The sequence below is a fragment of the Gobio gobio genome, assembly GCF_949357685.1.
Source record: "Gobio gobio genome assembly, chromosome: 10".
NCBI classification, from domain to species: Eukaryota; Metazoa; Chordata; class Actinopteri; order Cypriniformes; family Gobionidae; genus Gobio; species Gobio gobio.
This window is the reverse complement of record NC_137116.1, coordinates 57835215-57847570: the sequence shown is the minus strand read 5'-3', so window position 1 is coordinate 57847570 and position 12356 is coordinate 57835215. Positions and strand designations below refer to the sequence as shown.

General features: G+C 38.8%; 1 protein-coding gene across 1 annotated transcript in view; it reads left to right on the top strand.

Annotated features, from left to right (window-relative positions):
- The first annotated feature begins 1630 nt into the window (after window positions 1-1630).
- The window catches only part of grip2a (glutamate receptor interacting protein 2a), a 79905-nt gene continuing 69179 nt past the window's right edge, over window positions 1631-12356 (top strand). The window contains exons 1-2 of the mRNA XM_079827297.1: window positions 1631-2327; window positions 8236-8313. Of these exons, the coding sequence (XP_079683423.1) occupies window positions 2285-2327; window positions 8236-8313 (121 nt within the window). The 5' untranslated portion in view covers window positions 1631-2284. The remainder of the gene's footprint in view (window positions 2328-8235; window positions 8314-12356) is intronic.

Genomic DNA, 12356 nt, shown 5'->3' with positions numbered 1-12356 from the left:
TGCCCTAAACTTTACATGTTTGATAATAGTCCTGAACATAGATATACATAATAAAGGCGCTGCTGGCCAATGGAGGTCGACGTCCGCACCTGGCGGCCATCTTGTCACAGTCAGCTCGCTCACTCGTAACATTGTGTTTTAATGGTGCATGTACTCTTTCAATAACCATAACTTAAAAATTGTGCAAATTGATCATTACATATTGGCCCAATAAATGACTTCCAAATGCAAAAAGATGCATTGTACTAATCATAGCTTAAGGTCTTCACTCAAAATTAAAATTGTATATTCACCGAACATATTTAATTGTGCTCAGTCAATCTATGAAGTCGAAGTGAAAAATCCATGTTGGCTGAACAAGTCCTATGTCCGAAAAACGGTATACGCATGCGCAAAATGCACTTGAAGAAAACCGTTCCTGTGGAGATTTCAAATGCGGAGCCGATCCAGCAGGTGCTGAAGACCGAAACACACTTTCCCAAGAGAATAGAGATATTCATCTCACAAAGACGTTGGTGAGTATTTAGCACTGAAATTATTCTCCAGAGTTTTGCTTTATGACCGGTTATGAAGTTTAAAAGACATTTTGTAGAATCACAAGTTCATGCATTCATTGTTCATGCGTGTGTTCTCGTTTACCACATAATTATCTAATGGTAGCCAATAGTTTTATTTTCCTCATGTCGTATATGTCTAAAACAATAGGTAATAAGGAAATGAAGTCATTTGTGTGATATGTGCGGCATGCGACTGTTGAACACGGTGCGTTTGGCGTCGGCCTCTTTCAGGGCTTGAGTTATTGCCTTTTAATATCAAACACGTCAAGCTCGTGATTTTCTTATGTCCATTCATTCGTCTCATCCTCATTATATAATGAAGAAACTTCTGTTCTGTCTCTTGCCAGATGTGATGCCGGGAAACTTTGCCATTAATGTTAGTTTTTATTTTTATTTGCAGGTTTTTAGCTTGCAGTGCCGTGTTTTCCTGTTATGCAAAAAACTTCTTGAATATTCAGAGTTTTTCCTTATTGAAAATAAGGTATTTTCACCCAAATATCCTGTTTTGGAATTTACTTGTTAATAAAGTAATGTGATAAAATGTCAACCCTGTTGTCTGTTTCTGTATTTTGCTTAATATATTTATGTTTTTAGTCATTTTTGTCTTTTGGGACAGTGAGATATAAACAATTGTTACAACAATTTAAAATATTTAATTGGACCAACCATACAGTTTCACTATAAAACATTTCTCCAATTCAAAATTTTCTAGTGACTGATCACATCTACATTTTTTAGTTGGCTAAATTTAACACTAGACGCTCAGCTGCTAAATTAAGGGAAAGGGCACGTGAGAGGGAGACAGACAGACAGGGAGGAGGAGGAAGTGTGTGTGTGTGTGTGTGTGTGTGTGTGTGTGTGTGTGTGGGTGTGTGTGAGGCACGTGGGGGCTGAGAGAGAGTAGTCAGGGGGTTTGGCTGTGCATTTAATATTTCTGTCTACATTAGCTTGCTGGTCGGAAGATACTTATGTGCAAGACTGTGTGTGTGAACGGAGATGATTAATAGGCCAGTGCTGGAAGAAAGAGCACGTGTGAAAACAGTCAGAAGCTCAAGAAGTGAGGGAGGAGCAGCAGAAAGGAGGGAGGAGAAGAGAGGAGAGGAGAGGAGCGAGTGTTCCTTCTGTCCGGGGCTGATCTGTGTGAAGCACTGGAGCGTTCAGATACGTTCCCATACTGCAGCGCTGTCCTCTCTGGATAAACTACCATCTGCTTCAGAAACCCAGGACTGAATCCGCGCGGATCACATTGTGTGACTGACTGGAGACTGGACATGTGCGGATTGGCAAGAGAACGAGACCCCGTTATGCTGTTTGGAAAGAGCAAATTGGAGTGACACTCAGGAATAATCACACTTTTTCAGTCACTCATTCATGCATTACACTCTTACAATCGCTCACGTGTACCTTGCAGAGATTCAGATGCTCTGCACATTTTCTTGGAGAAATTGTGGAACAGGATCTGTGCAACAGGATCAGCTGTAGATAAAACCAGATGAGATCTGAATCTTCTGCCCTGAATGGATTCATCTATTCTTCTTGTCTTCCATAAAAGAAGATTCTTCCTATGAGTATATCTAAGGAATCCTAACGGAAGTTACACATGCGGTGTGGCTTAATTGGATTGGTTAATATGTTCATTTCCATGTGTGCGCTTTAACACACGGACCATTTGGTCAATTTAGTTAGTATCTAAACTGTAGTTGGCCGAATGGAATGGTGATTTTCCCATGATGCTGTGTGGCTTTAGGAGAGAGGTTCGCAACAATAGTGGTGAGTCGTGTTGATCATTTTTCCAAATCCCTTTCTTTTTTATTTCATTTGTCATAATTGGGGTTGGAAAAATTGTTGGATGTTTTTGAAGGAAGTCTCTTCTGCTCACCAAGGGTGAATTTATTTGATCAAACATATAATAAAACAGTAATATTGTGAAATATTATTACAATATAAAACAACCATTTTCGATTTGAATATATTGTAAAATGTAATTTATTCCTGTGATCAAAGCTGAATTTTCACTCCAATCTTCATTCACATGATCCTTCTAATTGGCTGATTATTATTTTAACAACCCCAAATCAGAAAAAGTTGGGACAGTATGGAAAACACAAATCAAAAAAGAAAGAAGTGATTTCTAAATTTACTTGGACTTGTATTTCATTGCAGACAACATGAACACAAAATATTTCATGTTTTGTCTGGTCAACTTCATGTCATTTGTAAATATGCATCCTTTCCTGTCATTCAGACCTGCAACACATTTCAAAAAAAGTTGGGACAGGAGCAATTTAGGGCTAGTAATGAGGTAAAATGGTTAAATAATGATGTGATTTGAAACAGGTGATGTCAACAGGTGATTGTAATTATGATTTGGTACAAAAGCAGCATCCAAGAAAGGTCTAATCCTTTAGGAGCAAAGATGGGCCGAGGATCGCCAGTTTGCCAACAAGTACGTGAGAAAATTATTGAAATGTTTAAAAACAATGTTCCTCAAAGAAAGATAGGAAGAGATTTGGATATTTCACATTCAACAGTGCATAACATAATTAAAAGATTCAAGGAATCTGTAAGGAATTTCAGTGCGTAAAGGACAAGGGCGCAAGCCTAAGCTGAACAACCGTGATCTCCGATCCCTCAGGCGGCACTGCATCAAGAATCGTCATTCATCTAGAAGCCATATCACCACATGGGCTCAGGACTACTTTGGCAAACCTTTGTCAAGCACCACAATACGTAGTTACATCCACAAATGCCAGTTAAACTGTACTGTGCCAAAAGGAAGCCCTATGTTAACAGTGTCCAGAAGCGCCGTCGACTTCTCTGGGCTCGAGGCATCTGGGATGGACCATCACACAGTGGAAACGTGTACTGTGCTCAGATGAAGCAGTATTTCAGGTATTTTTTGGGAGGAATGAACGCCGTGTGCTCCGGACCAAAGAAGAAAAGGATCATCCAGACTGTTACCAGCAACAAGTCCAGAAGCCAGGGTCTGTCATGGTCTGGGGTTGTGTTTGGTTTTGTGTTCATATTGTCTGCAATGAAATACAAGTCAAAGTAAATTTAGAAATCACTTCTTTTTTTTTATTTGCGTTTTCCATACTGTCCCAACTTTCTGATTTGGGGTTGTATTTGAAATATTAGTCTTTTGTAACATTATGTCTTTACTGTAACTTTTGATCAATGTAATGAGTCCTTGCTAAATAAAAGTATTAATTTATTTTAATTATTTTCTAATATATATATTTTTTTAATTGTACTGACCCCAAACTTTTGAAACTTGCAAAATGTAAATATTTTCACACCCAGCTTCTTTAGGTATCAAGAGTACCATTTCAAACATGTACTACAGTGGTACTATGGTATCCGATGGTATTTTGTGGTACTTTTATATTTACCATGGAACTGAATGGGACACTAAATATTCAACTATATTACTGATCAGCTCATTTCAATTATCATAAAGTCAAAATTAAGAGATAAAATGTTGAAAATATGATTTTAAAAGTCCTCATTATTAGATAAAAAGTCAAAAATACAACATGCTAAATCATAATTATAAGATAAAAAAGTCAAAAATATGATTCTAAAAGTCACAATAGTGAGATAAAAAGTCAAAAATATGACATGCTAAGTCATTGAGAGATGAACAGTTGAAATTAGGACTTTTGGATTTAAAGTCAAAATTAATTTTTAATCCTATTTATGAAATAAAAAGCTGAAATTAAATTTAAAAAAAAGTCTAAATTATGACCAAAACACACACTAAGACATTTAAGAGATGAAATCATGCTTGTTATTTTTTTTAAATGCGCTTTTAATTTTTTGATTCACACTTATAATAATAATAATTCTTTTTTACATGCGTTTTTACATTTTGAAATCCGTTTTTACAACAGAAATGAATCAAAAACTGACTTTAGTTTTCATCTCAAACAAAATTAATTTCCTATAATCAGTGTGAGAAGCTGAAGCATCTGTGTGTGAAGAGACTTGACTTGATTATTGGTAATTTTGTTTTTATTAAGCAGGTTTGAAATGATTTCATCGTGTACAGTTAATTTAATCTTCTTCACAAACAGTAAAACATACATTTTATTCCTCATACTTTTACTTTAAATCAAACCACTAATAATGTAATCTTTGCCAGAGGATCAGTTGTGCAGGTTGTTGTCCCAGGCCATGTGTTGGGTGGCTCCACTATGGTCCTGTATGCAGTTGTCTGAATCTCTGGCCCCGGGGTCAGGGTAGAGGAGGCCCACCCATTTATTCATTGGATCCTGGGCCGTGTGGTTTTCATCTCCAGCCCTGCTGGTCCTGGAAAAGCCTGTTCACAGCTGAGCGAGGGCTGACAACTGGAGCCGCTGTGGCCTCTATAAATAAAAGCCTGAAAATAGGCCCTGACTGAGCCTCCATTTGCATTGTTAGAACATCATCCGTTTAACCTACATCAGGGATTGGTGTCGACACAACCAGGGCCGTTGGAGTGGCTTGCTCCAAATTAGTTTCAGAGTTTTAATAGACTTGGAAAATTGAGTTATCCTGACCCATAATGACAGTTTTACTCGGCAGTGACTTTCAGAGCTGATGCTGTGTGTGTGTTATATAACAATCGCTGATTTTGAATACTCATAGATGTGTGTTTCTTCACTGTTAAAGCAGTGCTGTGGTGTTTTGAGCCTGTGACCTCTTAAACTAACAGTCTGGGTGATGTTGGTTTGTTTAGCCTTTTGGCCTTAAGGGCAGCTGAACCATCTTTACTGACTATAAGGAGATTTATGGGTTGTTAACGCTCAGGTAGGAGCGTGATAGGATTGGCTGACCTTTATTTATTGAGTAGCACACAATTGCCTCTACATCAAGCTCTTGTTCTTGTTGTTTCATGGATTATATAAATCATGTGTTGGTGGATCGGGAAGCTTCATGGTTTAAAAACAAATGTAAATTAAGCGCTGCTAATACATTACCATTTAAAATGTTTGTTTTTTTTAAAGACATTAACACTTTTATTCAACACAGATGCATTAAATGGATCAAAAGTGACAGTAAAGACAAAATATTCTATTTCAAATACATTTTTCTATTCATCAAAATTGCCTCAATCATGTGACGCTGAAGACTGGAGTAACGATGCTGAAAATTCAGCTTTGATCACAGAAATAAATTACATTTTAAAATATATTGAAATAGAAAATAGTTATTTTAAATTGTAGTAATATTTCACAAAATTACTGTTTTACTGTATTTTTGATCAAATAAATGCAGCCTTTATGAGCATAAGAGACAAAAAACATGAAATCTACTAATCAGAAACATTTGAACAGTTGTGTATCGTCCATAGACTGAATAAAAATATGGACGTAGTGTCCGTGACGGCACCCATAGGGTTCTGAAGTGTAAAGTCGGGTCGAGCTGGCCCTCGCCATCTTGTCAGCGTCTCTCCAGATAAGAGAAAATGGGCAAAGAGGCGGGACGTGGGCGGAGCTGAGGTGATGACTGACAGACAGCAGACAAACGACAATCCACCTGTCACTCAAAGTGGCCACGCCCTTAATTATGCAGAACTTTAGGCTTAATATAATGTAAATGAATGAGTTATAAAAACATTCCCCCCCCACAGTCATCATGAAGGGCAACATTAGCCGTAGAGCCCAAAAGCACAGTTTGTCCCAGACTGTAAACATGTGTTCTTCTGCTGTAAAGTTGGCCATTTTAACATGAGCTCAATGAGATTCTGCTCCTTCTGGAGTCTGTCTCTAGTGGCCAGTCCATGAACTGCAGTTTAACTCACTTCAGTATCGGCTTCAGGAGAAACTGCGAGAGGAGCCGCTTGATATAGTCCAACAGTTTCAACTTTCCAGGGTTAGGAAACAACAAACAGAAAAATGTCTGTTCACAACCCATGCTTCCATAATGTATCTTTCCAAGTGAAACAGGATATTCAATAACAAGAACATAGGATAGGACTTAACAGAAGTAAACAAACAGGCCCATAGCCAGCCTAGTGAAAGGGGAGGTTCTTTTTTTCACATCATATTTGCTACAATGTTGTCAAATTACTAACCAAGATCATGTACCACCTTTTTCAGTCCAAACACACACTGTTATTTGGCATGGATAATCAAAACTTCCCCACAAAGTTTAAATCACAAATTCACCTGAGAGAACTATAAGCTAACATGTGTTTGTTTCATGTTGTGAAACATGAAGTTTTGAAGAAGCCACTAAATGTACATTTGTAGGATCACTAACGTATAATTGGTCATAAAACAAAGGTGCTTTAATTATTTGGCCTATACTTTGCTGCACACCAGAGGTGGACAAAGATGTACTACTTGTCTACACTAAATTTTTCAAATAAACATCGAAATAAATCTAAATAATAAACTAAATTAACCATTTAAACTAAATTACTGATCGAATTATTGATCTAAAGCCCACACTGTCGCTGTGTGATGGTTGAGATGGGCTGATGACATCAGCGTTTTTTCCGGAGTGGCTATGCGGCTGAATAAAATTATGCTGCATTATTTTCCTGTTTAACACTGTAAAGCTGCTTTGAAACAATCTACTTTGTGAAAAGCGCTATATAAATAAAGTTGACTTGACTTGACTTGTCAAATATTACTTCGTTACAAGTGAAAGTTGTAAATACAGAAGTATTTGTTTTTAAAAGTACTTAAGTATCTAAAGTAAATTTCCTTTTTTATGTCAATGCATTATTTTATTATTGTTGGATTGTTGTATAAATGCACATTATGCCATCATGGTGGTTTAAGCCCTTCAGTGATGCTCCATCTGTCATGCTAGCATACGACTATCTTAAACTCATTTCAAAACATGTATTAAAAGTTACAAAGCTGCTGTCACCTTAAGGCTGAATGCACGGATCCAATACTCTGATACACATCCAATGTTCTCCCAACTGTTTACTCTTCTCTTTCTCCCAGACATTTACATTTTTGAACATTTTATGAGACATGCGTCAAGTGTATGCCAACTAAACTAATCTTTAATCTTTAGAGAAAACTGAAACACTTTCTAAGTATGGCCATGGGTGCACACACTGTGCCGAGAAACCGTCTTCTTCCATTTTGCTATAAACTGATCAGTGTTCAAAAAATGTTGGTAAACTTCACATGACCCTACAAGAGTGATTACTGATAGGCTGTCTACAAAAAAAAAAAAAAAAAAACTTTTAAAGAAGAAAAAAATCCCCCACTGACTTTCAAAGCTGCTACAGAAACGACTTTCGACTTCGAGGACCTTGATAAAAATGTAGTGGAGTAAAAAGTACGATATTTGTCTTTCAAATGTAGTGAACTTAAATTAAGAAGTTTCCAGAAAAAATAATACTCAAGTAAAGTACAGATACTCAAAAAGTGTACTTAAGTACAGTACTCAAGTAAATTTACTTAGTTACTGATCCTGTTTGAATCCGGTCCGGATTCAAATTATTGGCCATCATTACTTAAAATAACACCTGTTTATTATAAAAAACGGACTTAAATTCTGGACCTTTGGCAGTTAGGCGGCCATGACAAAGTACACGTTTACATATGATCTTTCTTGTTGTGAACACTTTCATGTTGACTTGAGGTTGAATTCAGTCCACATCTGATAATTGAGTAAAGTGCATATGTGATTTATTATCATAATTTATTTAATGATTTTGTGTTTTCAGATGATGTCGCATACACTAAGGGAAGTAAAGATGCCGCAAGTGACAGCAGCGGCCTCACCAAGAGATGCAGTCTCACTGGTAAGTGGGCAGAACTAAAACCTGCAGATAACTGATGCTAATGGGTTAGTTCACCTACAAATGTAAGTTCTGTCATTAATTACTCACTCTCATGACTAGGGTTGGGAATCGTGAGAAATTTTCCGGTTCCGGTTCCGGTTTCGGTTCCGCCTAACGATTCCGGTTCCGATTCCGGTTCCATTAAAATTATTAAACAAATTGTGGTAAAGGAAAAAGGCACAATACGCAACTCAAACAATCCATTTTGTGTTTATTACTTGCTCTAAAATTAATTTACAGGTTGGCAATGTCAAAAAAGTCCTGTACTGTACATATATTACAGTATTAATTAAGCCATTCTTGCAACACATTGTTTTTCAAATGAACACCTCTAAAATTGTCTTATTACATTTTATCTCTCTGTCTCTGAATAAAACCAAGTTATAAATTATATTTATTAGTTATATTTATTAATTAGTTGTATATTAATTTAATAGTAATTCAGTTATTCAGTGAACTTGTAAATAATAAATTGCAATTCAGCATTAGGCTACAAAGGTAATTGTGCCTAAACGTTTACCTAAACCATGGTGACTCAACGGTTGACATATACATATATATATATATATGCCTTACACTATAAATCTGGTAAGCCCTGAGGCACTTTGTGCTGTAGCAAATGTTTTGTCAAATTGCTAGTGCAGCCTCCTTTGCATGTTATTAACTTTTCACATTTTGCTTCATTATCATTCATTCTTTGGAAATGAATCCATACTTGTGACTTTCTCTTCGCCATGCTGGTGGTCAACGAGAAAATATCTGACGCAAAACCGTAAATGTGAAGCGCGAGGGCTTTCAGGCTGAACTGCGTTACACTCCTGGAAGCGGCAGGCAACGTAATTAATATTCATGATGAGGTGAGCCAGGGTTGCCAGGTTTTCACAACAAAACCCGCACAATTGCACAATCGCTTCAACCCGCGGACATGAAACACAGCCTGCGGCAACAGTGGAAAGCGGGAAAACCATGGACTTGGCAACACTGGCTGTCACTCGCTATGAAAGGATACGCTTCCAGCGCTTCGCACACACATTGCACCAGAACCGTTTTCGGAACCGAAACTTAGGAATTTCGCGCGGTTCTGGTATTTTTCAAAAATCAGTTTCGGTTCTGAATAAGAACCGGTTCTCGGTTCCCAACCCTACTCATGACGTTCCAAAGACTTTCGTTCATCTTCGGAACATAAATTAAGATCTTTTTGATGATATCTGAAATTTCTGTCCCTCCATTGACAGCTACACAACTTCAATTTTGACGCTTCAAAAGTTCATAAAGGGATCATAAAACGAATCCATATTAATTGAGCGGTTCATTCTCGTGTTACGCATCACGTTTGAGCTTCAGCGAGAACCAATGAGGTTCATTCTCGTGTTACGCATCACGTTTGAGCTTCAGCGAGAACCAATGAGGTTCATTCTCGTGTTACGCATCACGCTTGAGCTTCTCTAGAACCAATGAGGTTCATTCTCGTGTTACGCATCACGTTTGAGCTTCTCAAGAACCAATGAGGTTCATTCTCGTGTTACGCATCATGTTTGAGCTTCAGCAAGAACCAATGAGGTTCATTCTCGTGTTACGCATCACGTTTGAGCTTCAGCAAGAACCAATGAGGTTCATTCTCGTGTTACGCATCACGTTTGAGCTTCAGCAAGAACCAATGAGGTTCATTCTCGTGTTACGCATCACGTTTGAGCTTCAGCAAGAACCAATGAGGTTCATTCTCGTGTTACGCATCACGTTTGAGCTTCAGCGAGAACCAATGAGGTTCATTCTCGTGTTACGCATCACGCTTGAGCTTCTCTAGAACCAATGAGGTTCATTCTCGTGCTACGCATCACGTTTGAGCTTAAGCAAGAACCAATGAGGTTCATTCTCGTGTTACGCATCACGTTTGAGCTTCAGCTAGAACCAATGAGGTTCATTCTCGTGTTATGCATCACGTTTGAGCTTCAGCAAGAACCAATGAGGTTCATTCTCATGTTACGCATCACGTTTGAGCTTCAGCTAGAACCAATGAGGTTAATTCTCGTGTTACGCATCACGTTTGAGCTTCAGCTAGAACCAATGAGGTTAATTCTCGTGTTACGCATCACGTTTGAGCTTCAGCTAGAACCAATGAGGTTAATTCTCATGTTACGCATCACGTTTGAGCTTCAGCTAGAACCAATGAGGTTAATTCTCGTGTTACGCATCACGTTTGAGCTTCAGCTAGAACCAATGAGGTTAATTCTCGTGTTACGCATCACGTTTGAGCTTCTCTAGAACCAATGAGGTTAATTCTCGTGTTACGCATCACGTTTGAGCTTCTCTAGAACCAATGAGGTTAATTCTCATGTTACGCATCACGTTTGAGCTTCAGCTAGAACCAATGAGGTTAATTCTCATGTTACGCATCATGTTTGAGCTTCAGCTAGAACCAATGAGGTTAATTCTCGTGTTACGCATCACGTTTGAGCTTCAGCGAGAACCAATGAGGTTCATTCTCGTGTTACGCATCACGCTTGAGCTTCTCTAGAACCAATGAGGTTCATTCTCGTGTTACGCATCACGTTTGAGCTTCTCAAGAACCAATGAGGTTCATTCTCGTGTTACGCATCATGTTTGAGCTTCAGCAAGAACCAATGAGGTTCATTCTCGTGTTACGCATCACGTTTGAGCTTCAGCAAGAACCAATGAGGTTCATTCTCGTGTTACGCATCACGTTTGAGCTTCAGCAAGAACCAATGAGGTTCATTCTCGTGTTACGCATCACGTTTGAGCTTCAGCAAGAACCAATGAGGTTCATTCTCGTGTTAAGCATCACGTTTGAGCTTCAGCGAGAACCAATGAGGTTCATTCTCGTGTTACGCATCACGCTTGAGCTTCTCTAGAACCAATGAGGTTCATTCTCGTGTTACGCATCACGTTTGAGCTTCTCTAGAACCAATGAGGTTCATTCTTGTGTTACGCATCACGTTTGAGCTTCAGCGAGAACCAATGAGGTTCATTCTCGTGTTACGCATCACGCTTGAGCTTCTCTAGAACCAATGAGGTTCATTCTTGTGTTACGCATCACGTTTGAGCTTCAGCGAGAACCAATGAGGTTCATTCTCGTGTTACGCATCACGCTTGAGCTTCTCTAGAACCAATGAGGTTCATTCTCGTGTTACGCATCACGTTTGAGCTTCTCAAGAACCAATGAGGTTCATTCTTGTGTTACGCATCACGTTTGAGCTTCTCTAGAACCAATGAGGTTCATTCTCGTGTTACGCATCACGTTTGAGCTTCTCAAGAACCAATGAGGTTCATTCTCGTGTTACGCATCACGTTTGAGCTTCTCAAGAACCAATGAGGTTCATTCTCGTGTTACGCATCACGTTTGAGCTTCAGCGAGAACCAATGAGGTTCATTCTCGTGTTACGCATCACGTTTGAGCTTCTCTGGAACCAATGAGGTTCATTCTCGTGTTACGCATCACGTTTGAGCTTCTCTGGAACCAATGAGGTTCATTCTCGTGTTACGCATCACGCTTGAGCTTTTCAAGAACCAATGAGGTTCATTCTCGTGTTACGCATCACGTTTGAGCTTCAGCGAGAACCAATGAGGTTCATTCTCGTGTTACGCATCACGCTTGAGCTTCTCAAGAACCAATGAGGTTCATTCTCGTGTTACGCATCACGTTTGAGCTTCAGCGAGAACCAATGAGGTTCATTCTCGTGTTACGCATCACGCTTGAGCTTCTCAAGAACCAATGAGGTTCATTCTCGTGTTACGCATCACGTTTGAGCTTCAGCGAGAACCAATGAGGTTCATTCTCGTGTTACGCAACACGTTTGAGCTTCTCAAGAACCAATGAGGTTCATTCTCGTGTTACGCATCACGTTTGAGCTTCTCTGGAACCAATGAGGTTCATTCTCGTGTTACGCATCACGCTTGAGCTTCTCAAAAACCAATGAGGTTAATTCTCGTGTTATGCATCACGTTTGAGCTTCAGCGAGAACCAATGAGGTTCATTCTCGTGTTAC